At 40.9% G+C, this 27,959-nt stretch overlaps 2 protein-coding genes across 2 annotated transcripts; one reads left to right on the top strand and one right to left on the bottom strand.

Annotated features, from left to right (window-relative positions):
- Positions 1-14: 14 nt before the first annotated feature.
- On the top strand, positions 15-27,467 carry LOC120551789 (phospholysine phosphohistidine inorganic pyrophosphate phosphatase). The gene is made up of 7 exons (XM_039789370.1): positions 15-177; positions 488-675; positions 3,017-3,170; positions 3,274-3,337; positions 3,438-3,530; positions 5,503-5,594; positions 26,789-27,467. The coding sequence occupies exons 1-7, from the start codon at positions 47-49 to the stop codon at positions 26,880-26,882; spliced, it is 816 nt and encodes a 271-aa protein (XP_039645304.1). The 5' UTR covers positions 15-46; the 3' UTR covers positions 26,883-27,467.
- On the bottom strand, positions 1,106-2,418 carry LOC120551790 (heterogeneous nuclear ribonucleoprotein A/B-like). Its single transcript, XM_039789371.1, has one exon. The coding sequence runs from the start codon at positions 2,150-2,152 to the stop codon at positions 1,664-1,666; it is 489 nt and encodes a 162-aa protein (XP_039645305.1). The 5' UTR covers positions 2,153-2,418; the 3' UTR covers positions 1,106-1,663.
- Positions 27,468-27,959: the final 492 nt, after the last annotated feature.

The following is a 27,959-nucleotide window of genomic DNA, read 5'->3' as shown; positions in this document are numbered from 1 at the left end:
GTGTGTTTCGCTTTGCGCGCATGCGCTTGGAGGCTACAATTTCGTCATGGCTGACACGGGCTGGCCAGGCTGTTCGAAGAGTTTGAAAGGTGTCATATTGGACATGTGTGGTGTTTTATATGAGAGCGGGGAGGGCGACGGGGTTGCCATTCCTGGTTCGATTGAAGCTGTGAAAAAGTGAGTGAATATGTAGCTAACGAGATGTTTTTAGCTAACGTTACTTGTATGTTCAGCATACCTAACGTTATATGGAGCAAAGCACACGGTTCACTGTGCTGCTAACGTGTACTAGCACTTCCTTGCAAGACTCAAAGGCTCTGTGTATGATTAAACCAATGCTGCATATTTAAACAAACGTGAGAGCTGTCTTAATCTCAGTGTCACTGTTGCAACAAGCTATGTAAATGGACTGTATTTATATAGCGCTTTTCTAGTCTTAACGACTACTCAAAGCGCTGTGCCAAGCTAACCCTCATCCCTTTTAAAGACTGAAGGCATCTGACCTGCAGCTGCGCTTCTGCACCAATGAGACCCAGGCCACCAGAGAGAAGTTTGTAGCCAAGCTCCAAAGACTGGGCTTTGACATCTCCGTGTCTGAGGTCTTCTCTCCTGCTCCTGCAGCCGTAGCTGTCCTGAAGGAGAGGGCTTTACGGCCTCACCTGCTGGTGTATGATGGTAATTCTTTAAATTGTCACGACGTATTACATTTATTCTCAGTGTCTAACCTAATACATAGTGCATTTAAAAACATTAATTTGCATGACATTTTGTCCACTTAAACCAGAGTTTTCGGGGCACTTGTTAGTTGAATGTGTTCCAGGAATGCACATACAGTAAATGGCTGTAAAGCCTAAATTTGTATTGTCAAGAATCCAATAAGCAAACACTTTGTTCGAATGTAGCATGCACAATGTGTGACACAGCAGAACTGTAAACACATTATTTTAACAAACAATTCCTTAGAAGTGGTGTTTAAGGATAAGGCTTTTGTTCACAAATATTATGAAAAGACAAAAAACCTAATGCTTATGTTTCTCTCTTAATACTGTCACAAACCGGTTCATGGCCTGTGGCAAAGAAATGACACCAACAACAAGTATAGGCCAATCAAAAACATACTTTATTGTAAATCAGAACTATTAACTTTAAACAAAGAAAAAAGGAATGAGGTGTGAAAATGTCATAATGTAAAGTGCATGGATGAGTGAATCTGTATGGGTGTAAATGACTGAGTGGAAACTAAGTAAAACTATAAAGGAACAAACGAAACAGGTTCATACCTGGAGGAGCAGAGAGAGAGAAGAGTGGTTAGAAGCAGCTTAAATACCCTGAGCCCAGGTGGCTCCAATCACTAACGACCCTCCTCTGCCTGCAGGAGGAACCACCGCTGCACTGCAGAGGCGGGGTCGTAACATCCCCCCTTAAAATGAGGGTCCCACCCTCAGCCCAAAATTTGGCCCAACCTAGTCCAAACAATCCAAAGTTCCCCAAAAAAAAAAAAAAAATCAATCCGATTCCTAGCAGTCGCCCCGTGTCCCCTGGCTGACTGTCTGTAGCCATAGTTCTGGTTGTATCCAGGTTGATTCCAGTTCTGGCCCTGGCCTCCACGGCCCCTGCTGCGTCCTCCGTATCCACGGCCGCCATACTGCTGCTGCTGCTGCTGCTAGACCTCTTTGGGCTGGGCTATTTTAATCTCACACTTCCTTCCACTGACATTGTGGCATTTCTTCTCCATAACCTTCTTGACAGGAGTCTCTTCTTTATATGTGATGAATACGAATCCCCTCCTCTTTTCTGTCCTTGGATCTTGTGGAAGCTCAATGGTCTCAACCTCTCCAAAGGATCCAAAGTACTCTTGAATGACTTCCTTTGAGGTGTCCGGGTTAAGGCCTCCCACAAAGATCTTGACTGGATCCTTCTTCATGGCCATGGCTTTCTTTGGGTCGATCTCTCTGCCATCTAGCCTGTGCTCCTTCTGTTCAAGAACCTTTTCTACACTGGCTGCATCTTTAAAGAGAATGAAGCCAAAGCCTCTTGACCGACCTGTCCGCTGATCCATCTTCATGGTGCAATCTGTCACCTCGCCAAATGTAGTGAAGTAATCTTTAAGATCCTTCTTGCTCGTTTCCCAGCTGAGACCACCAACAAACATTTTCCCCGCATCCTCCTTGCAAAAGGCAGAGCGGGTAACAGCACAACCTGGAAAAACCTCCTGAGACACAGTTGCAATCTGGAGATACCTTTACAGGGAGTACTGAAACTTGCTTCTTAAAGATGTTCATTTTGCCATCCGCCCACACCTTACTACCTGCCAAGTCATTCCCCAAAATCATGTGGACTCCCTCTACTGGCAACTGGGGTCTAACCCCAACAGCTAACACCGAACAATACTAACAACTTTCCCAGCCACGCCCATTGGTTCTTACTGAAGACATAAATCTTGGAAAAACGATTTACAAATGTATAGTTTAATTAAATCTAAATCCTTTTCTTTGAACAGCACAATAGTTAAAGTAAATTTTGTGCACCAATAATTATTTCCAGCAGCAGGACTGTGTATGTGGGATAGACTCTATAAACTTTACAGTTTCCATGTTAACTGTAATAAAACATCAGGCATTGTGGTGGCTTATTGATGTATTAATAGTTTTTGGACAACAATAGAGATCTATGGCACAGAAGGATAAACTACATCAATTTTTTGCTATACGGATTTATACTTGCTGGTTTTGGTCTTCTCATGGGATTTGTTGACAGTATAAAACATATAAATATGGGCGCCCAGATAGCTCAGTTGGTAGAGCGGGCGCGGTTTACTCCTTGATGCAGCGGGCCCGGGTTCAACTCCGACCTGCGGCTCTTTGCTGCATGTCATTCCACCCTCTCTCCCCTTTCATGTCTTCAGCTGTCCTGTCAAATAAAGGCCTAAAAATGCCCAAAAGAACATATAAATATCACTAGATTTATCCTTTAAATGACCCAACCCAAACAAGTATTAATGTTTACTTTTCTGCAGGACTTCTCCCTGAGTTTGACAGTGTTGACAAGACCAACCCAAACTGTGTGGTGATTGGAGACGCAGCTGAACAATTTTCCTACCAGAACCTAAACGAGGCATTCAGTGTCCTTATAGGCATGGAGAATCCAATGCTGTTCTCTTTGGGCCAAGGGTAAGACTCTCTATAATCATCACTATATTGCTTTATTAAAGTAATAAGCACAATATAAAATAATGTCAAACAAAATATTTGTGAGGTTTTACTCTCTTCATAGGAGGTACTACAAGGAGACAGATGGTTTGAAACTGGATGTTGGGGTGTATATGAAGGCTCTGGAGGTACAGTAGGTTAATCATTTGCATTGACACATTTATTAAGAACAGCAGTTCTGTACATGTGAACAACGACTGCTTATTGTTAACTTTTTGATCTCCCCAGTATGCCTGTGATTTAAAGGCTGAAGTAGTTGGAAAGCCATCCCCAACATTCTTCCAGAGTGTTCTCAATGACATGGGGCTTCAACCGCATGAGGTACGTAACAACAGAGAGTACTATAATAATGTAGGCTCTTACTTCAGTTCTTTTATCTAGGTCAAACCGTTAAATGTTTAGCTTTGCTGCAGGGATTATTCTATGCTTTTACTCTGTTTTGTTTCCGCTTATTGAGGGAGTAGTGATTGGGATGGCCAGTTTTCATAGATAGCGTGCACTTTATGTCGCCACACTTGGATGTCGCAGCGGCCCCCTCTGAGGCAAATATGCACCAGCGAGCATCTGCAATCGTGTATTTAGATGGAAAATCTAATATTTTTAGGAGAAAGAGAAGCAACATGACATAACACTTCCTAGGGACCTAAGAAGTGTCAGTGAACCAAGCACACAGATTTTGTTTAGTGACTCATATTTTTACAGTTCTCCCCTACATACAAACCAGAAAATGAAGTTGAATGATTTTAATCAGGCTGACAAATCCTGCTGGTTGGCCACATTCCTGCCCATAGACTGACTGTCCAGTAGGGGTGGGAATCACCATAGGCCTCACCATACAATATCATCACGATACTTATGTCATGATATAATATTATTGCGATTTTAAACATAGTGCAATATTCTTATATATATATATATATATATATCTCTCTCTCTCCTTTTTTTTTTTTTTTTTTTTCTCTCTCTCTCAATACAGTATTGCCACAGAAAATATCGAGATACTATGCTGTATCGATTGTTTCCCCCCGCCCCTACTGTCCAGTATGTTGGGCAGATTATGCTTAAGGCCTTTACTGTTTAAGATGTTTATTCGTTTCACACCTGGTTTGCACCCCATTCACAGCAGCCACCTGTTGATGTGTTTTCCCTCATCAGTATATACACATCAGTCCTGAACTGTTAACGCTCCACACACTTCCTTTTTAAGCATCATACCTGTTACATAATAAACTAATTACCTCAACACACCTAATTGTTAACTTAATACATTTAGCTACCGGCAACAGGAAGAGGAAGACTCATGCTGGAACCTATCACAGAGCAAAGCGCTGCCTGTTCAGTTGTCCACTCTTGCATTGTCACTCTTTTTTCTTTTTTTTTTAATCAACCGGTGCTTGAACATGTGTTTAATGTCTATCCCTGGTATCTGCTCATCGCAGTGTATCCCAAGTATAAAGAATGTGCTGCAATCTTTCTAAGCTTATCTATTTTTGGACCTGGCAGTTGGCACACTGAGAAAGCTGGGTTTATCTCAGCCTAAGCCTCGCTCTTTTCTTGGGATTTCTTGTCTTTCACTTATATATATATATATATATATATATATATATATATATATATATATATATATATCTCTATCCACAGTTACATCTGCTGCTCTTTTCACCACCTTCTATTACTCACACAGGCTTTCAAAAATAAAACTAACTATAATTATTCCTTTCCATAGGAATTACCAAACTCTTGAGAATACCTTCTCTAATCAGAAGTTGTATTCCTATCAGAGAACAACCTGCTGGACCTCAGTTAGAGAATTCAATTTTTTACAGTTTATTTCAGAAATCACATTTTTCACTCTAATAGGCAATGGTGCAAACTCATGCTTGTGTAACAACACACTCCTGGTCAGCAAAGAGGATAGCTATGACGTTTAAAAAATAAACACGAGGAAACCGGAGGGGAGGCTGAAATGGATCTGCCAAGTGCTGATGATTAGGTAGGAAGCAGGAACAAAATGAGATGTGTACTGGTACTCTTGACGAAATAAAGATATACAGTGAGTATATCCAAATGTTTTAAACCTCAACCCCTTTAGCAATCAAGGGTTTATGTCCTATGCATCCATTATCTTATAATAACACATTTACAAGTGATGTTGCCATGGTTTTAGACTGCAAATAGGCAGATAAGTCCGTTCTTATTTTACATTTTTGTAACTCCACCTAAAATGAAAAAAAAAATCCTGAACTAATTTCTAATGTCCTCTTTCTTTTTCCATCTCCCTCCTCTCTTGCAGGCACTGATGATTGGGGATGATCTGGTGAATGATGTGGGTGGGGCCCAACACTGTGGAATGAAAGGCGTACAAGTCAGGACTGGGAAATACAGGTCAGTGATGTCCTAGTCTCGCATATCCAGACCTATCTCCACAGCACTGTGTAGGTCTGGCTACACCACATACATTCTAGCATAGGAGGAAAAAATAATAACCGCTGGATACATGGTCAAACATCATTTGCTCCTACCAGTGTATAGCTGTGTATACTTTGTCCATAGCAATCCCCGCCAATCAGTCCCAAAACGTCCATATTGGATGGTAAATGCTGTAAACATATTCTTTGTGTCTTTGTATTCTTTGTCTATCTTTACAATCATTCCCTGCAAGAACCAAGCAGGCCTGTCTTATTGCACGGTCCAAATTGTCTTCAAAACTTGCCAGTTTTTAGCATGTAGCTTGCTAGCTCGAAGTTTGTTGTTGTTCCCCGAAGCAAAGGGAGTTTAAGAATGGCAACACACAGAGAGCTGAAGCGCAAAGACATCTGCATGCGACAGATGTCAGGCAATTATACTGGAAATGTACTTTCGTTGATCCAGACTAGGGATTTCCTGAAAACACAAAAGCTCTTAATAGTCAATTATGGTTTCCTCGACACAGTCTAGCACACTTAAAGATGACATCTTATTGGCCACCGCTGGGCAACAGGCGCCTCTATTGGTTAGTCAAACTATCCATGTCAGTGGGTGCCCTGCTGAAGTATCCTTGAGTGAGATATCGGATCAATGCCGGCTTGTTCACTGGCTTAATCTGGGTTTTTATGCCTGGAGATAAAAAATAAAATTACTTTCTTACTTGGTAACATAAAAAACACACAAATCATGCTGCATAGCCATATTTTAAATATTTGTTTTTTAAAGGAAAGTATCCAAGTAACATAAGAAATGCATCTTAAAAACCTTTCCACATTTTCTATATATTTTGAAACTAGTCTGACCATATGGTAAATCTGAATAAAAAATCTATTCAGATGTTTGCCAGAAGAGGGCACCTTCATACCATTGTAAATCACTTTCCTCCATAACAACCACCTCATTCTCTAGTCCTCCAGATTTGTTTATTTGATTGAGAGTCCCCCAAAAATATTATTCTCCCCACATGTTGAATGCGACTCGCCTGCAAGGTCATAGTCGCCGAAGGATTTATGATCCCAAATCTGGAGATTACTGTGGCGCCTTTCTTATGGTGTAATTACAGAAACATATGGTTGATTATTTTAGAAGCTATATGTGGTACTTAATGGCTTGACGGAAAGAGAAAAGTGACTGGGAGTAGGAGTTATGGAACTACACATTACATCACATATATGCTTCTACATTATAATGTAGGTTCAAAGTCATGCAGTAACTGGTGTTTTTAATGGGTTTTTTTTCTGTATGTAATACTACCTTAGCTCTAGGTTTTGTAAGTGTAATTAAGAAATATTTATGGAAATAGGAGGAGAATCCTGAACCTTTTTTATGTTTTACACCTGCGGTGCTGGTCCTAAGAACCTTTTTTTCATAGCTTTTATTTTCCCCCAATTACTGTGAAGCAGTAGTGGAAGTATTCAGATCCTTTAATTAAGTAAAAGTATCAATACGACAATATGAAAATACTCTTAATATTACAACTAAATGTCTGACTTTAACAATACAAACAGAAAGTACAATCATAAGAAATATAGAAAGACAATAAAACATTCAGAATTGGAAAATTATTTGATAACTATGTTAGGATAATAGGGATGCAAAAGAAAATACAATTATGTAAAGCCGTTAACAAGTAGAAGTTTGCAGGTTTAAAACCAGATTTCTAAATTGTCCGAACGGCACTATTGAGTTGATTTTAAGAAAGTGTTTCCAAGTTCAGCCCGAACTCGTGGTACTTGAAGCAAATGCCAGTCAGCAGAGCTAGTCTGGTAACATCATGGAGCAGACCAGTTCTTAAAAGAACCGAACACAACAAAATAAATGCACCCCTGCTCTCCCATGATAGTGTTACCATTTTGTTTGGCTACAAATCACCGATTAGTCAAAGGAGCACCCTGCTGCAAATTGGCATGCAGGAACGCTGAGTAATCAGCTTGAGCATCAGTCGGGTCTAATCCTGTACTAATGGTGCGTTCTTTTTGTCTTGTAATCGCGACTAGTAGCTCGAGCGTGACGTCACATCCGTGTTGAAAAACGAATAACCGCGGGTTGTTGCATTCTTTTTGTCACACAATACTACGAGTTGGAGAAAAGATGGATTTTTGTAACATTTTTAGTAACATTTAGGATTCTATTCACCCAGTTATTGACATATTACACACATATATTTCACAGTTTGATACATGAAAATTACGTTTCGGTTAACGTTAACGTTAGGCTACTGCTCTGCTTTCTGCTCAAGACTCGGCTTAAAGCCATTGTTGTCATATACCAACCGAGCGTCTCTAGCCAATTTCAGCTGCACAAGCTAAAAAATAACTAATTAGGCGGTATTTAACTCATAATAAGACTGTAGCGACATGCCTATAGGTAGCAGTATACAGCGCTATGTGTACGACTTCTTCATTTGGTTACAACAAAGACAAAAGTGCTTAAAATTGTAGAAAACCACAATGTTTACTACGTGTGATGCACGACGTAGCCATCTTTGAAAGTGAGCTCGGGGTCTTCTGAGTTCAGACGACTTGACGAGTCGTAAATACGACCTCGGGGGCGTTCTTTTTGCAACTTCCGGGTCGTAACTCCGGAAAACAACTCGGAAAACGACTTCGGTGGACAAAAAGAACGCACCATAAGAGCACAGTCACTCACTGTAAAACCTGTCCTCTGTCTGTGCAGAGTTATTTTTGTGTGTGTATGTCGGCATCATGTGAGTGTGTGTTTCACCTTTTGATGTCTTTTGTGTATGTTGCTGGCATGTATGTGCATGCGCGTGTGTAACCTACATATCTGTGTCTGTATGTGAGTTCAGCAGCAGTATGCAGTAGGCAGTGTTTAATGCCGTTTTTCCATTACATGGTACCTGCTCGACTCGCCTCGACTCTACTCACCTCGACGCACTGTGCGTCCCTTTTCCATTGCAGATTTTATTACTGCCTCAGCGTGGCTGGTCATCATAGCGCCGCCGCAGTAAACTGCCGTGACCTAACGCGACACACACACAGAATGTCAAAGGGGGGTTGTTGTTGCCGCAGCCAGAAGACAAATTTTGTTTCAAATGAAGCTGGAGGCAGCAAAAAAAAACACCCTATTTAAAAATGGCGGGTTTGTTCAGGACACCCCCCCCCCTCTGTCGCTTTCACGTCACCTTTTGGTATCGCCTCAGTTCGCTTGGAACCTCGACTGAGGTGGTACTAAAAAAAAGTACCTGTTGGCAGGTACCAGGTACTTTTTTCGTAATGGAAAACCAAAAAAGGGGAGGGGAGAAGAGTAGAGTTGAGGCGAGTCAAGCAGGTACTATGTATTGGAAAAGCGCCATAAGTATACTGTAGGAGATTGAACTTTTTCTGGCCAGAATCCATGTGGTTTATGTGACTTCACAATCTTGTACCAGCAGCTCAGTTCAGCTCCAGTGTGCTAACACTCTGAACAATGTCTGATATACTCAACTAAATACAGGATAAAGCAGATTAAATTATATCACTGCTCATCCAGTTTTTTTTTTGTTTTGTTTTTTTTGTGAGGAGAGAGCAACTGGTTGAAATAAGGGGTTGTTTCCCGCTGAGGAACATATGTGGAATCTGTATTTCGTTACACAACGTGTTGTGTTTCAGCTGTGGCAGTCGAGATTTATGTACTGATTGGTGAATGGAGTTTATGTGGCGAAACACGTGCATACACAGGCAAACAGAAAGTTATTAGAAAATGATGTAGTGTACACTGTAGTGTTAATCAAGCCCAACGTTACATTTTCAGGACTGGATTCAAGGTGTTGAAGTTATATCATCACTTGGTCAATTTTTTAGTCTCTTATTTTTGGTAGGTTTCTGTGTCAGTATTAACAGAACACTTGTATTTTGCCTCTGAAACACAGCCAGTAACAAGAACTAAAATGTAATGATCGATTTAGAATTTATGGCTCTAAAGTCAGCTGTAATTTACTCCTTTAACATAGACACATCATAATATCCCAGATCTTTCACCAGACGTATTAGACTATACTGTATACATTTCCTGAGAACAAGAGGAGAAACGGTGACAGTAACACTCTTTCCATGGGACTGTGAGTGAGCAGCAGACGTGAGATTTAACGTTATTTAGCCAAACAGGCCCAGTGAACCCAGGCTTGCTGGGAGCAGCTATAAACCCTCAGTCAGATCTGTGAAAACACAGCTGTTTCCAAGTCAACCAGATGCTGCGCAGGCCTCCAGTTCCCACCAGACTTGGAAAAAAAGACTGCTTCAAATACCCCAGGCCTGGTGACAAGACAGGAAGGGGAAAAGATACAAATCGCAGACAAATCTAATCATATCAGCTTATTTTAAAAAGCTTTTGACTGGACATAGTGTTACTCAGCAAGGACTGCATACATTCTTTTAAACCTAATTTAGATCTGAAACTTCTTTATGTTTTCACTATATGCTTATCTGCTATCTTATTAAAATAGATGATTTGAGATACTTGGTCAAGTCAGATGGTACATAGTGTGCGTTCACCTTTGTGAAATCAGTCTTAATTCTGTTCGAAAAAGGGAAAAATGCATAATATTTAAGGATTCCAGGTTTAAGTAAATTTAATGCATGTTATCCTAGGTTTACACATGTAACTGCTCACTGTACTTTTTCCTGTCATACAGGGGACAAAGCAAAGTGATATTACAGTGCCCATCAGCAATCTCTGTCTCTGAGACTATAGGCGTAATATAGGGGTAATTTTAAAAAAAAAAAGGGGAGTGTTCTGCTTGCAATCAACTTTCCCTTGTTCTTAAATAATGAGCGAAAGTCAGTGCCCTTCCCTCAGGGGAGCGAGAGGACCCACAGCTCTTTAATGTAGAACAGGTTTGCAAAGAGGGGCCTACACCAAAAAGTGGTTGGAAATTGGGAGTATGGAGATCTGACTGCTGATGTTGATCAGCTGCATGGGAACAATCCGCCAACACTGCGCTCTAGTCCAACCACTGCTCAGCCTTTCAGCTCTGTAGTTATGTGTTGAATGGTAGTCAAAACGTTTAAGCTGCAAATCAAATCTCAGTACCTAAATACAGAGTTCTGTCCATACCACAGGATATCTAAAACCGTCACATATTGAAAATCAGTACCAAATGCTTAGTCAGGTTTTTAGTCTTGTTTGCCTAATCTTCAAACTGATGTTTTCTCATTTATATTGTTGACCATTTTGAGCACTTACACCAGCTAACATGAGCATGTTTGGCAGAGAACAAGCCAAATTGCCAGGGTTAGTTTAATGCTGCATTCATGCCATGATGTTGCTGTGTAATTCCCACTTGGGAGCTTTCACACATCATTGCAAAATACAGTACGTCCATTGCTATCCTTTTATTTTTATTTTTTTTAAGATTATTTTTGTAAACACAACTGTGGCATATCATCGCATATGTCGAATATGTTTCCTAACACAGCTAACAGCAGCTGTATTTCTCCATCTTAATGGTCAAACTGTTAGGACACTGGAAGAGCAGTCAGCTTACGAGGATGCTGTCCTTTTCTCTGTCCTGTGGCTCACACTTTTAAATAGTCATCTCATGCGGCCTGTGGCCTTGACTGGTTCTTGTTTCTGTTCTCTTATCTTCAAGTGCTTTGAAGCTTCATAAAAGCACGTTAACACCATGCTTTTTCCTTCATGCACTATTTGTAAACCAGTTTAATTGGTGCTGCTAGCTGACGAGTTTCTGAACCTTTAGGCCTAGGCACGCTGTCGGTTTCTCCGTGTAGCTGTCATAATCAAAGAAGTTCAATTTCAGGCTTTTGATTTCACTCACCCTCAGTATTGACATTTGTAATTCTGCCACCGAGAAAACCGTGTAGTGAGTGTCAGATACTAACATAGTATTAATAGGTATTTTGAATGAGGGCCAATGAGTTAGAGGAAGCAGTCACTGGATTCCCGTTGGAATCTGGCAGAAAGTGCACAGCAAACATTTTCACACAGCAGCAACCATCTTCAAAAAGGTTTACATAGTAAACCTCTCCCTGTGGCCAACGTTCGACTGCTAATGTGAGTGTTGGGAAACTGTTTTCCAAGCAGGCCGAGCCAAATTGAACATCTCCAGAGAGAACTAGTCCCCGGTGGTACCGAAACCGCACCCTGGTTCGTGCCCTTGCTGTCTGCGACCGTCACTGAGGGACGCAACAGGAAGCAAGCATTGTAGGGGGTTCGCCCTGTGATTACCATGCAGATTAGTTTTCCTTCAGTATTTTTAATTTGTTTTGTGCTGCAAGTAACATTAGAATGTTAGAGAACAAGGCAACTTACCAGGGTTAGTTTTTAATGCTGCATTCATGCCACATTGTTGCCGTGTTATTCCCACTTGGGAGCTTTTGTGCATCATTGCAAAATAAGTCCATTGCTATGTTTTTTTTTTTTTAAGAATTTTTTTTGGGTGGTTATTTCATTAGATAGTACAGGTAGATATGAAAAAGTGGGGAGATGGAGAGAAGGGATGACACACAGCGAAGGGCCATGGGTCGCTGGGTGAGCTAGAGTTGGACCCACCATTGCTATCCCTGTAGTCACACCAGATGAATGTAGGAAAAACCTAAATTAGCTATTAGTAAATCTTCATTCATTCATTCATTCATTCATTCATTCATTCATAACATGCATGAATGGAAAAAAAAGGAACACGAAGAAGAAAAATCTTATGGTACCTGTCACTTATTTGTGCATGTCAAAAAACAAAAACAACAAAAAGAAACAAAAAACAGCTGCTTTATGATATGAGCTATTTGATATCATGTTAGTGCTCATTAAGAAGTGAAACCAAAGATAAACAAACAATAGCTCTTTTTTTTAATTAGCTAAATAGATTGCTAAATTAGTGTTAATTTTTGATTTTCTTCAAAAGTTATTGTCAGCAATGGTTATATTTGCAGCCATTTTGCTCATGGTTTGTTGACACTCGCTAATGGAGAGATGTAGCTGTCAGAAATTTCCTGATATCTCTGACTGAAACTTACAACAAAGAGGCTGGCTAGACCTCTGGTTGTTGGGACGATACAATGGGAATGTTAGGCAAATATAAGCACGATCGTGTTAGCATTCAGCTTAAAGCACAGCTGAGTCTGACAACAAACCTAGACTGATGAAAGGTGAGTTATGACTGCTGTGTGTGTACTCTCTGTAACTCTGTAACATTAACTACAGTACAGTGGTTAGCACACATCTTATCAATGAAGCTGTTGTACTAATGCAAAAACACGCATGTATGCACACATGCAGTATTGTGCACAGTAACATCAGTTAGAACACACAGTTCTCACCAGATGGTCGGTATGCAAATAGTCCTAGCTATCACTGTAACTGCTACTCCTGTAATCATAGTATTCAGAACCAGCAGGTCTGAGACGTTTGTGGAATAATAGTAAAAAGGATGTGGTTTGATGCCATAATACAGACTTCCTGACCGCAATAAACTGTAAAATTGTCTCTATCAATCTAGTTCAGGTCAGGTCCAGATGAATCGGTCACCAGTGTCCACCATGGGCCAAGTCCCTCCCCTCCCAGCAACCCAGACTGAGCTAACTGGGTGAGTGGTTGTTAGTGGGGATATCCCGAGCAGATTTCCACTGGTCCCCGTAATGAAGTCATGCAAATAAAGCCATTATCAGTGCAGCGAATAGAAGGAAGCTCTGCTCATTAGGAAAGCAAATGACCCATCAGCCTGAGCAACCGGATTATAAGAGCGACTTACAGCTCTCACAGTGGAAAGATCTTCGCTATCAGCTTAATATACAGTAATATAGTGGTCAGGATTTGTTCAGTAAATCTTGAATCACAATATTGTGTCAAAATAGGTTTAATTGTATTCTCACATCTCAAGTGGCCACAAGCTCTAACTTGTACATCAATAATTTGCATTCAATAATTTGAATGTCATTCTAGCAAGATGTACTATGCATTGTTGCTTTAACATAACGTCTAAAAATCCAACTACGGTACTAGCTTGTTCTGGAGGTTTTTAATGTTAAAACCTGGAATATATTGCAGATATGCTGCATTTAAATCTTTTAATACATGCAATAAAAATGTGATTTAATTTTATTTTTTTTAAATAGCTGGTACAAGGTCTGTTTTTATCTTCTTTTCCAGTTTCTGCTTTCTTTGTTTGTGTTAGTGCAAACAAGATAAGAAGGCTAACACTAGTTGTGTGTGTGTGTGTGTGTGTCTGTGTGTGTCTGTGTGTGTCTGTGTGTGTCTGTGTGTGTCTGTGTCTGTGTGTGGGGGGTTCGGTTTACACAGGGCGCTTAATGCAAAAGAGAGTTAGCAATTCTCCACCCTGAATAAATATACAGGTTGAAAGATTGACAGTTGACAGTGTTCATGGAAAAGTGTGACCATTTCACTGCACTATGTGTGTAGACAGAAAGGTGATGCTCTCCCCCTATGACATAAACGGCCTTTTAGATCTCCTATCCTGTGAATTGAACAAACATTAGACTGAACGCAGCCCAGCAGTGTTAGGTTTATGGATGGGCTTTGTCCTTTGCAGATCTGTGACACTGAACCTTGGCAGGGGGACTGTGCATGGCTGTGGTTGCAGCTTAATCTCCTTTTATAAACTGAGCGCTGCCCCTGGGATGGCTCTCAGGTACATACTGTATTTCAGCCTAGCTTATCTTTCAGTCATCCACTGGTGTCCCATAGCCTCAATGGCTATGATAATGTACGCGGTTTCAAGTGTGTACCCATCGGACAGGGAGTGATCGTCTGTAACGTTTGTGACTTAATCATATTTCAAGGCCTTGTTTCTATGCATCACCTAGATGATAATGACATTTCTTTTCACCTGTGATAAAGCCTTTAATTCTCTTTTTGGAGCACACCTCCACAATCCAGTTCTTTAGAACTGGATTTAATGTGCCATCGTGTCTGAGCAAGTTATGCTGGAGTTGCACTTTCTCTGTAATTTTGCTCTGTCTTGACCTTTTGTGAACTGTTTTTCTCTGGAGACGAGTGTGCAAGCATTTTTATAGTGTCTAGTACAACAGCACAGTCCCACACCCTGTCCTGTCAACTGCTTTTTAGCACATTAGTTTTGTCTGTGTGGGAAGGAAGTGAAGTTATCTCATTTCACTCTTCTCTGCTGAGGGTGTGGGTTGTGAGCTTAAGATTGTCAACTTGACAGCTATAGCATTTCAGAATGTGTCATTGAGGTTAGTTTGCCTCTGCGCCACCACAGAGACCCTTTACTCTAATCCAGTGAACCATACTATGTGCAGGATATGGCCTTTTGAACTGAAGCAGAATCTGCAGGGACCCTCTTTTGTTTCCAAGTCCCCTCGGATCATCAGAGGAACTGAAATCAAGAGCACGGTGACCCGTTGGGTTTCGTTTGTTCTGTGGTAAACGGTGTCAACAGTATTTAGGTTTGTTGTTGCTGTTTCCAAGGTAAAACACTGTAGGCCCAGAGCAGCAGAGACTATATAAACAGTATACATACTCATCTATGTAAATGAATTCATGAACTTATTTCAGTCCTGTCCACTAATTACTGACCAGCCTCTCACGGTTTCCTGCATCTCCTTTCTCAGTCAGCAGCAGGGCCTTTGTCAGGATGTTTACATGGTGAAATAGGAAAATACATGTTGCATAAGGTTTCCATTTTCACTGCTGGATGTCCCTTCTTTTTAACAGATAACACATGGAAGCTGGGTTTTGTTGGTTGGTTGGATCTCTTTCCTAGCTGCATGCTCCCACCTCATCCATTATTGTTTCCGAGTGGTGGGCGGGTTGCTCTTTTCAACACCTATTGGACTGCTTCAGCAATTCCACTTTTCACAATGAATAAACTTAAGTGCATATGCATATTTAAGTTAAGTTTTCTTAAATTCTCTTTACTTTAAACATTTAGGCTGGATTACATCGGTTTTGTGTTTAATGGCAGCATTTAACATAATTTCATACAGTCTATTAACTTTGAGTCTAATCTATGTTTTCATCCCATGGATCGGAATCGGCAACTTTGTGAGGAATGTAAACACAATCAATTCTGGGAAGGATTTCCTCATTCAGCCAGCACTCTGTTCTTGGCTTGAGATCCAACACTGCTTTGTCTTGTTTGCCTTTATTTCTCCGTTCCGAACATTAACATTCACATTTCTTTGCTTTTAATAGAATATTCCAGTGGAAACATGAGTTTTGAGACCTTCACTGCCTGTAGGCTTGCTTGCTCACAGAGGACAGCATCTGTCATCAACTTGGATTCACAACAGTTGCAATGGATTTCAATGGTGAATGACCAAGACTCATGGCAAAAGAGTCCAAAATGTCCATAGAAACTTCTCAAACCACCACTGCAGAATAATCTACTTCTCTACTGTGTTTTGCCAAATATAAATAAGGACATATCTAGTCACATCTAGCCAAATATGACTAAACACAGTTATATTTAGCCGAAGAACGGCTTTCATATACAGCCATATTTAGCCATTTGATTTGTTGCTAGCATGATTAGCCTTTCACTTTCATCGCAAACAATGTTAAACATAATTGTGTGCAAAGATAAACAGCTGCTTGTGATAGCAAAGGCAAAACTTTAATAACTGGGTCAACGTTGAAATCCATTGTAACTCCTGTGGACCCAGGTTGATCAAAGCTGCTTGCATTTGCAATGGAACAAGCTACAACACCTTTCAAACCCATGAGGTAACAGAGAAGAGGTCATTTTAGTTCACCATGATCACATGTCACCTAGAGATCAATATGTGCACAACAGTACAACCAAGCTAAAATGAGAGTAGAAGGGGTGAAGTGAGACTCGTCCCCAGCTAAATCGACAACCTCTTGTTTTCTCATTTATTCAAGTTGCATTTTGAACCTTCTGTTTGGATGAGATAGACATGTGATCAGAACATAACAGGGCACCACATACTGAGTACAGATTTGAGTGGGTGCCCAAGGCTGGCCTACCATCTCTCACCACCCCGGGGTGACAGCTTCCCCTGCCTGCAGGCTCCTCTAAAGCCTGCCGTCCGTTATAAGTCAATGAGATATTAATAATTAACCTGAGCTTTTTTCACAGTGAGACCAGACTCCCACGGGGAGACAAAGGAGCTGGCCGGGCCTCGGCCACTGAGCCTCTCAAAGGTACTTTTCCACCCGTGAGAGAGATAGAAAGAGAAGGAAAGAAAAGGAGTGAGAGAAAATCGGAGAGCTAAAGCCTACAGATGGCAGGCTGAAACATAGCACTGCCTCTTAAATACATGAACACAGGCCCTTAGTCCTTTCAATGGGGATCCAATCCCTCTTGCAGTTACCAATAGACAAGCTGCTTGGCTGGGGGGACTTGGGCCCTTGCCTGGTTTCTGATGGAGCCATTTTTTCTCCTAATGGATGGCGTGCGTGCGTGCGTGCGTGCGTGCGTGCGTGTGGTGTTGCACGTGTGTTTGCATTTTCTGTACCAGAAGCAGGTGACTCAGCCATCCCTCACCGCTAGCAGTCTCAGACTCCTACACAGTGAGATATAATGTAGGTATAGACACACACACACACACACACACACACACACACACACACACACACACACACACACACACACACCTCACACACCGGAAGGCTCAGCAAGTCATCAGCGGCACTGCTAATAATAACATAATAGCTGATGAAAAGAGTGTGGTTAGATCTGGGTCACATGAAGCTCTGCATATTGAGCACACTGCTGGCTGGACAGCTGTGAAAGAATGAAGGGAGTATACTTTTGTAAAACATTTGGTCAAATAAAGAATATTCTCATCAGGTAAATAGTTACCTTGTGAATAATCGCAAATTAATCACACATCTTCTAAATGTACTTTCAAGTTTTGAATGTACAATATTCTCCAGAATAACCTCAAAGGTACTGTATGCTCAAAAAGTGTGTGTGTGTGTGTGTGTGTGTGTGTGTGTGTGTGTGTGTGTGTGTGTGTGTGTGTGTGTGTGTGTGTGTGTGTGTGTGTGTGTGTGTGTGTGTGTGTGTGTGTGTGTGTGTGTGTGTGTGTGTGTGTGTGTGTGTGTGTGTGTGTGTGTGTGTGTGTAAAACTGAAAAGGCCCCTTTCTTTATCCATTTCTGCTGAAGGTTTGTTTCTGCTAGCCGTCCACAACGTTACTGCTGCATCGCTTCCTATTTTCCTAAACTAGTCCACGGATTTAGCGTTGCACATCTATAACATTGTGGGACTCACGATATATACTTTAAAAAATAAAATCAAAATCAATGCAGCAGAACCAGAGATATTGTCTTTTGCATTCCATGTTACCTCCATTACCCAAAATGAAGTCTCGCGTTGGCAGATCTATTTCCACAGCGCTACAGAGGAAGGTCTGGCAACAGGAGCAGACACTCCTGGATAGGAGAAAAAAATTAGAGAGTGTAAATGCTGTCAACATATTCTTTGTAAATTTATACAATCATTCCCCGAACAAACAAAGCAGGGATGCCTTATTGCACGATCCACAGTTTCTTCAAAACGTGCCATTTTCAGCGTGTAACGTTGCTCTAGTTTCTGGTTAATGTTCAAGTTAAAGTAAACTCAAAGAAAGCAGAAAGTGAGGGACATCCGGCGGAACTTCCAATGATGCCCGAACTATCCAGTAAATGAGCCGTCGTTGATCCAGACTACCCAAAATGCTACTTGGACCACCGACAATTCTGTATTCAGACGTTAGGGGCAGTTAATGTGGCCTCGAGCTGCTGGCCTCAAGCAGAGATGAGGAGCAGGCTATGGAGGTCTGTTAAGCTCCACACACATTTCTTTTCATTAGTGAACCATGTTTAAGGTATTCTTCCTTTCCAGCCATTGATTTACATTAATATTTCTAACATTATGAAAATCAATCTGCAGACAAAAAAATAAACTTGTTTAGTTATCTATATATTAAAATATATATTAAAAGATTACTGTACCCAGGCAAATAAGCTTGCTAGCGTTTCCTAGCGGTGGGAATCACCAGAGTCTCCACAATACCTTATTATCACGATACTTATGTCATAATACGATATTATTGTGATTTTAAACATATTGCAATATTCTGAGATTTATTGCAATTTATTACCTTTTTTACAACTTCAAATTATGTTCCTATTATCTGTTGTTCATCTCACTTCAATTGTATTGCTGCAAAATGAGAGTGGGCTAAAAAAAGTATATATTTTATTATTCTAGTACTAAAAGGTTAAATTATCATGTGCAATTTATATAATAAAAGATCGATGGCATCCATGTATCAATACAGTATTGCCACGGAAAATATCACAATACTATGCTGTATCGTCCCCCACCCCTAGCGTTGCCAGCTAGTGGTAATTATGCGTTATTATGGATCCCACGTAACTTCTAGGCAAGTCCCGCCCTACGAAGTAGCTCAGTTGGTTGGGGTTAGGCATTAACCTTAAGTGGTTAAGGTTAGGATAGCCGATTGGTCAGGGGATAGGACCTGAACAAATCGGGTTACATTACCTTGCGTAAGGACACCTGGCCAATAGTAGTGTGTGAATGCTATTGAAGGGCGGGTCTTGCCTAGAAGTTGCGTGGGTTCCATAATAAGGCGGTAATTACGTGTTCATTTCACACCTTGTGATATTCAAAGTTGGGTGTACACCACAGACCACACCTAGATGTGATGTTGGGTGTGATCAAAGGTTCAACAGACTTATACCTTTCAACCTATAGAGATCAGTGCAAAAAGGACCACACCAGTAATTTTACATGTTTACTACAAACTGTTTCCTTTACATAAAACTAACAATTTTGCAAATCATAACACTGTTTCAGATTGTTCAATGCATTTTTCATACCTTCCAGCCAGCCACTGGTTTGTATTCATGTTTTACATGCACATCTATCAGTGCAATCTTGAAACTTGCTTGAGTTGTGTAATCCATCTCAGTCAATGTTAAACCTGCGTTTATTTTTCTCATAAGGTGACATTTTGGTTCCATGGTATTATTGCATTTCAGACTTTTCTTCCCTGTACTGAATTAACACAACAATAATGGAACTGTGACAGAAAAATAAGACCGACTGATGGATTACACATCTAGCGCAGTGATTCCCAACAAGGGTGTACTTCTGCATTTTCCTGGAGGTATGTGGAAAGCTCAACTAAACAAAACAAAAATTTAAAGATTAAAATATGCATCCACATATTTTTGTTAAGGAGGAAAAATGAACAGCCAAATAGGATTACAAATTTTATGATGCTGATCTTTAGTCAATTTACAATAAACCGTAAGATCGCTCTGAGTCAGTTGTAACACATAAACATGTTGCAAGTGATGGTCCATCTAGTCCATATCGACGATGGACTATGGTTAACTGCCCCTCCGATCTCTGCAGGGTAAATCCAGACAGCTAACTAGACTATCTGTCCAATCGGAGTTGTCTGTTGCATGACTAAAACAACTTTTGAACATATACGTTCCACCTAAACAAGTTCCTTCTCGAGGCTATTTTGCAGTGGCACCATTATTGTGTCCGGTGCTTAGCGCCACCCAAGATGATTGTGATTGGTTTAAAGAAATGCCCATAAACCAGAGCACGTTTTTCTCCTATCCCGGAGTTCTGTGTGGACTAGCGCAGCGCTGTGGAGGAAGATCTGGATATGCGAGACTAGGGTCTATCTGACAGAAAAGCTAGGGAACCACTGATCAAGAGGATGCTTCAAGACTTTGGTACTTGATTTTCATATATGGAAATGAATGGCTGCTCGAAAGGCAGTACCAAAAATTCAGAAAATCTAATACTACACAGCAGCAATGTAAAACTATGATCTATAATGTATACAATATTGCAGTTAAGAAGATGCAAAAACACTAGCATAGTGCTTTTAGTGTCTCTGAGAGACAGAAAGCAAAGGTTAATGGTTTACGTCCTGTTTGTTAGCCCCAAATAGGTTTGTGGTTGGGAAGGACAGAAACTTTCCAGTGGGTGTGTTTGACAGTTCAGGATACTCTCTCTCTCTTTTGTCTCTCTCTCTCACACACACACACACACACACACACACACACACACACACACACACACACACACACACACACACACACACACACACACTCATCACTGGTACTCACAGGAGATTTTCAGAGAGCTACGGGATGGAAAAAAGTGCCTCTTTATGCGGCGAACAGGGAAACCCCTTTGTGTCCTGCTTGATTGGAAAGAACCGTTAAGCTGTGTAAAGTGTGAAACCATACCGCAGCTGTTTGCTGATCGTGACTCAACATTATACAGCCCTCGGTAGTGTAAAGAGATAACGGCTGCTGCATGGCCACAAACTCAGAGGATGTGGAGACACCGGCTTAGCATCTGTCACCTCTGTTGCCATAACATGCACATAACATGGTGGTTTCCCCAGTTCAGTTGGGCTGTTTTTCATAAGAGGTTGCAGCTGTATTATTTCAAGGGACTTATCTTGTGTCTTGTAGCGGTTCTGTAAAAATCAGGTAGAAGACAAAAGAGAGGAAAAGCTGAAGTGGATAATGATAAAACCAGGCTGGAACATCTCAACTGGCTGCAGTTGTCTTCTTTTTCTCTTCCACTCCTTCTGATACGCCATCAAAATCTCCTGTGACCTTTTGTTTATAACTGAGCCAGTCAAGCTGTGATCACATTCTTACCCTCAAGGCCAAGACTCCTGCAACGCCACCGAGCAGCAGAAAATACATGCAGCTACACACATTGTCTTCCCCCCTCAGGGTGAGGGGAGAAAGCTTTGTCTTGTGTTAGTATCTTATCTCACCCACAAGGCTTGGCTTAACATAAAGGCTATAGTTCTCGTCAGGTTGTGTTCTCATTCGGGTTATGGTTATATAATCTGCTTTAGTGTGAGAGAAGGCACTGTTTTGGCTGATGGTTTCCTTCACTAGTGTGGTATGAAAAAAATACTTTGGCAAGGCATACTTCTACACAGTGAACTGGCTTGAGTGTTTTTCCGTCTCTTGCTGGCAGGCTAACTCTTTTCCTTTCAGCGTTGTCGTAGCTCTCATAAATGTTAATTCCTCACTGCATAGCCAGGTGACGGCACACATTACAAAAAACTTGGGGTGTTAAATTTTTTATTCATTTCTGGCAGAGGATTCTACGCAGAGGAAAAAACATCATGACAACTTAGTTGCATGCCCCCTTGCATTTGTCAGTGTCGTATCCTTGTCTGCAGTTATTGCAGTTGGGTATAATAAAGCTAAGCCATGAGCCTGAATTCATACATTCATCATCATTCATTCATACTCTGGAAAACACTGTTTAATGCATATGTGCAATTAATTCCTCCAAAACTGGAGCTTACACACTTGGAAAGGGGTAGTTATTCTGTGTAACGGCCATATACCTAAATACCTACAGTATATGTGAACTACAATGAAAACGAACATGACTTGTGTCAATCAGTCCAAACATATTTTACTTCATATAAACATACAAATATATCCTACAAATACCTGTATGGAGCTGTATATCAACTTGGTATTTGGTTTTCGCAGCTCACAACAGTACACTTCTTCTCAGTTGCTTTGGCACATTTCTCAGATCAGAGATGACAATAATGTGTCGCATAGGGAATAGTGCTCCCTTTCATGTGCATTGTTCATTGCACTATACTTACAGAGTGAACTGTTAAATATGGACAACAACACAAAGCAGTTTCACTATATTGGTATAAACGATGGCGTAAGGACCTGTCAGTTTGATTGGGTCATGGGTATAAATACTTGCTTTGGACACATAAAAGATTTAAATCTAAATACACGCTTTTGCAGGTCAGTCACTATGCGGTGCCGTTTACACCAATTGTTTTAAGAAATGCACTCACTGTTTTTAGTGAAGACATGTCCATGTTGATTTCACATAGCTAAAACAAACCTGAATGATTTAAATTAGGAGGCTACAATAAGCTACACATCTGGCATGCCTATTATTGTGGAAATATGCACCACAGCATAGTTTTGCGTCCGAGGTCTCTGTACGACGTCGAACTGTGTGTACAGCTCTGGGAGATCGCTGACAGCCCAAATCAACCTCTCGTCCGTGTTCCGTTTGTGGATCCACGTGTATTCGGTGTTTACTTTTTTTCTGTTTTTTTTTCAGACACCTGAATGCACGTCACAGCGCACCGCGGCCGCTCTTGCGCGTGCCGCGGTCAAAGTTGAACCATGTTGACGTGCAAGAGCGGCTAGCCGCAAGATGCCGCAAGATGCCGCTTGCGCTGCGCTTTGCTCAGCGCAGCAGCAAACCAGTTCTTGCGCGCGCAAGCCATTGACAATAATGGGTTTCATAGCGCAGCGCTGCCGTTTGCACGTACAATGTGAACGGGCCTTCAGTGTCATGCACTGTTGGCTCCGGTTGAACTTTTCATCTCTGCCCTCATGTATACATTATCCAGACATGTATAAAGTACTAGAGACCCAGATTTGAGTAAAAGTACAAGTGCTCTATCAAAAAAGTGACTTAAGTAGAAGTTGAACAGCTCTTCAAGCACCACACTTAAGTGGAAGTACTAAAGTATTCAACATTTTTTGTACTTAAGTGTTGCAAGTAGTTTATTTTAAAATGCACTACTCAAGTACTGAAAGTAAAAGTATTGTGTTATGTAGTTATTAAAGAAAGCAGTCAAAAGTTTGAATATCATATTGTTTATATGATTTCAAATTTTGTTGTATACTTTAAAAATAAAAAGGAAACTTGTTTTGGGGAGAATAAAATTACTCAGGGCTGAGTTTTCCTAGTAACATTACCAAAAAGGCCTAGGAGGCTGCAAATGTTGGTATAATATGAAAATGGCTGGTGGATTTAAGACAAAAAAAATTATTTATTGAATGAATCAAATTTGAACATATGTGTCAGTGGCTTGTTGATCTTTACATTGTTAGTTAATTTCCTATCCTGGCCTGGGACACACATTCATACGGTTTGATAAAGTACTTATTGGACTTTAACTTATCATTGCACTGCGTAGCTGTGCTCAATTTAGGTCATCGTGTGTGTGTGTGTGTGTGTGTGTGTGTGTGTGTGTGTGTGTGTGTGTGTGTGTGTGTGTGTGTGTGTGTGTGTGTGTGTGTGTGTGTGTGTGTGTGTGTGTGTGTGTGTGTGTGTGTGTGTGTGTGTGTGTGTGTGTGTGTGTGTGTGTGTGTGTGTGCGTGCACGCTCTGCAGAGAGCCGACGGGATTGAAACAGCAGTGAAAAAACGTCACAGCGTACATTGATGTTAAAATGTATACAGGTTGGCAGGACGATCTGAAATGTTTTGCACAGGGGTTAGGGTCTTTCACTGTACGTTTTGTTGGTAAATGTGAGATGTTCGAGTCGCACACGTCTTGTCTTCATGTCAGAAACAAGGAAATGAATTCACTCCCGCTTGGTCATTGGCTCTCAGAGTCACATACTGATACAAAGCCTGGCACATGGGACTGCTGGGATTGGTTGAAGTCACGGGAAACTCCGGTTATTGGTCAAATTTGTGGAAAAGTTGCAGTGATTGGTCAAAATTGCGAGTAAATTGGTTGTAACGAGTAACGATGCAGCACATAAAAAATGTATCGGAGTAAAAGTATAAAACTCATCGAAAATATGTACTCAAGTAAATTACGAGGAAAAAATAATACTCCAGCAGAGTACAGATACAGCCTTTTAGTACTTAGGTACAGTAGTGAAGTAGTTCTACTTCATTACTATACATCTCAGACCTTATCTGCACTGTATCATACTTACTTGAGAGAAGTGTAAATCGAAATTGGCTGTGTGACAGTTTTGCTTCCTTCTGCATGCACCTCTGTGTATGTGCTAGTGTGTTAACCGCATTAACCGATGGGAAGGTTGTCATGCCTTTCACCCCACAGTCAGCTACATTCACAATGAAATGAAGAAGAACCTGTCTCCTTATGTTAAACACCCCCCATTTTCCTATATTAATGTATCATACCTCATCTCTCTCTTTGACGCACAGCTGACTTTCATGCACAAGTACTCTCCTGTATGAGTAATTTGTATCCACTTTCATTTTATGGAGGCACGGCCTGTCCTTAATAAAAATGTATCCATGTTTTTATAGAGCCATGTATCATGTTATATTTCTACCCAAAAGACACTCTAAGCCGCTATAATCTTATATTGCCTGAGCAGTATATACACAATACCCATTTCTCAAACTGTTAAATCAACTGTCATGTCATAGCTGCTGTAGGGGATCACAGGTGTACAGTATTACCAGTTTTTTTTTTTTTAAGCACATGGAATAATAATTCGGATTACTTGTTGACTGATTTGATAGGTGACAGTGGTACAGAACCAAAGGTAAGGGCTTCACTCAATGAAGCTCGTCATTTATTTCTAATCGATTAATTTAGTGTATAAAATGTGAAGAAATAGTGAAGAGTGTCCCTTGCCGGTTCCCAGATCCAAAGTTGCGTCTTCGAATTGTTTGTAAAAAAAAAATCCAAACCTTGTGATCACTTACTAACATTCTGGTGAAGTTTTTTGGTCTCTCAGCATGGCAGCAGCTGTGTTGAACTAAACTCTTGGCTGCTTCCCACCTCCTACCTAATAGCTGACCTCCCCGTTAGGTGAAGGCTGTGCAGTGTCCGTCGGCTCAGGAACCAAACTTGTCTCATAGTGTGTATTGATATTGCATTGACCTAAAGGACACGCAGCGAGCAGCACATTACCTCATCTGTAACACTAGCTGCATTGTGCTGAATTTTGCATGGTCACATTGACCTGGTTACTCCTTCATTATTCATGGTGATGGTAGGAAAGCAGCTAAATGAATACATACACACACACACGCATGCATATCTAAAAGGCGCAGGCCATGGGAGCATCAGGTTGGAAAGACTTGTGCTGTTGGCTTCGCTGCTTGAAACATAAGAGCCATGTGACTAACTCGCTTGTGTGTTCGTGCCTGTACGTGCGTGTGTGAACTCAATCAGTCCTCGGGCAAAAGAGGGTGTGGGAGAAATACAGCACAGGAGACATAACACCCGGACCATTAGCGACCCAGCTCACATAACCCAAGCGCTAGTGGCTGATAGACATACGTAAACACATGGCACCGCTTCCCCGTATTCACTGTGGCTTCAGTATTCAACACCTCTCCTCACCCCCCACCACTGGCCTCTTCTTTCTGACGCTGCACTTGGGCGGCTCACAAATATTTGCCATGGTCCCTCTGCAAGCTCTCAGAGGGCAGGATTAATAGTGGTGTGTGCCGCACACCCAGGGCCAGACAAAGCCTCCCCATCTGGAGCTCCAACCCGTGACTTGGGAACAGAGGCAACACACAGAGCCTGGCCGAGGCAGCCCGGGGAGGGGGGGGGGGGATCTATAGGCACCACTTAAATGAGTCCTGGGCAGTCCTGCAGATGAATGAAGGGGGCGTCGCCATCTTTTGATGTGATGTGGAGAAGAAAGGTCCTACATGCCGGCCTGGGCCTGGTGCCACACCAAATGGATCACCTTACCCCTACCAGCTGATTAAACAGCCATATATGCATCCATCACTGTAGTTTTTTTTTTTTTTTTTTTTTTTTCATTTTCATTTTGCATAGCAGAAATATGTTTGTCTCTCTGTTACAACCTTTTACATTAACAGTATCTTCCAACTGCCTCCTCTGTCGGTCCCACCCCCAGGTTGGAAAGCACTGGCCTCAGTCTCCAAATTATTTTCTTGGTTTTATTTTAAGAAACTGGGTATTTTTGGAATAAGCATTTTCTCGTTCAAGTCCCCAGTTGGTCTGTTTTAGTAGCCTGTAGATAAATTAAAAAAGTCTGGAACACAGTGTGACAGCTGGTGATAGAGACAAAAAACATGCGTAACCATACAGGGGCTTTTGGCAAGCAGCTAGACAGCCACCTTAAGCGCAAAGATATGTTATTGTTGTTAATGAATACGCTCTTATGATCACTCTGAGAGGACATAAACCCTTTATATTACCAAACCCTTCCCCTCAAGCTTAAACAAGACAGCCTGTAGAGTAATTCTGCTTGGTTTCTTTTCAAGCTTTGTACATTCAGTTTTGTCGATGTGGCTGATAGCATCAAACTGCTGTTTACCGAGCCTTTGTGTGTTTGTTCCTGTTTCTTCCCGTGCTGCGTGTCCTCAAGCATGTACTTTTGCCTCTCCTCCCTCAGGCCCAGTGACGAGAGGAACTCAACGGTGATGGCTGACGGCACTGTGGACAATCTGGCTCAGGCTGTGGACATGATCCTCAATCAGAGGCACTGAGTACAATGCAGGACACTGGAACTCACCACTTACTGTGACCCTGGCTGATAAAGGCTGGTGCCCAGCAGTGTTTTCATATCCAGTAGGAAGGGTTTACTGCATTGAGGTATTTCAAGTAACATGTCAAAGCAGTACAAAACTAAAATACCATCCAAATACTTTATATCCTCTTAACTGTCAGAACTCATTGAATTGTCAAATATGGGAAACATCAATCTGATGCTCCACGTAGCATGAAATAAACTAGAATAGAATTTGCAGAACTATTACTTAAGTCTACAAGAGATAAGCTGAACACTTTAAGGCTGCACTGTGCATTTGCCAGTACATGGATGGCATAGATAAGATACCTCAATTTGACACAAATGTGCTTGTAACCAGCTGCCAGACAGTTTCTAGTCATACTGGCTTTGCACAATTGAAATGCAGCTGTAGTGCATTTTAACATACATTGATAAATGTGCGATCATTGTTGTTGCTCACTCCCTTTACACAAAACGTGCACAACCTTAATATAACGGCAGGGAGTAGTCAATAATGCAAGTATTATTAAAATAAAGCAATTTTTACTAGCTGTTAAAAACATTTGTCTCTCTAAATTCACCCTGAAGTCACAGAACGTCTCAAAGCACTTGCGAAAACGTAGCCTTGGATCTGGCTTAAATATATATATAAAAAAAAAAAAAAAAAAAAAAAAAAAAAAAAAAAAAAAAAAAAAAAAAAAAAAAAAAAAAAAAAAAAAAAAAAAAAAAAAAAAATAAAAAAAAAAAAAAAAAAAAATAGTATATATATTAGTATATTAGTGCTGTCAAACGATTAAAATATTTAATCGCATTAATGTCAGATTAATCGCGCACATTTATTTTAAATGTCCCTTGACTTCTTTTTGTCCCATTTATATTTTCTCATTTTAATGCTCTTATCAACATGGAAAAGTGGATTGGCTTGGTTTGTGCAAATTATTTTTTTATGGAAATGGAATGGAAATTGATTTATTTGAAACAGGGACAAATAAACATTAAACTTGTTAAACAAGATAATATGTCTTGGGCCAGGTTATGGCAAAAATTGCTAATT

Source organism: Perca fluviatilis, chromosome 21, assembly GCF_010015445.1.
Source record: "Perca fluviatilis chromosome 21, GENO_Pfluv_1.0, whole genome shotgun sequence".
Classification (NCBI taxonomy): domain Eukaryota; kingdom Metazoa; phylum Chordata; class Actinopteri; order Perciformes; family Percidae; genus Perca; species Perca fluviatilis.
Note: the sequence above shows the minus strand (reverse complement) of the source record. Positions and strands in the feature narration are given on the sequence as shown.

Excerpts from the sequence above, each read along its gene's own strand:
- LOC120551789 (XM_039789370.1), top strand. The coding sequence starts at position 47 with ATGGCTGACACGGGCTGGCCAGGCTGTTCGAAGAGTTTGAAAGGTGTC. Across the intron at positions 676-3,016 it reads TCACCTGCTGGTGTATGATG|GACTTCTCCCTGAGTTTGAC; the intron begins GTAATTCTTTAA and ends ACTTTTCTGCAG. Across the intron at positions 3,338-3,437 it reads TGTATATGAAGGCTCTGGAG|TATGCCTGTGATTTAAAGGC; the intron begins GTACAGTAGGTT and ends TGATCTCCCCAG.
- LOC120551790 (XM_039789371.1), bottom strand. The coding sequence starts at position 2,152 with ATGTTTGTTGGTGGTCTCAGCTGGGAAACGAGCAAGAAGGATCTTAAA.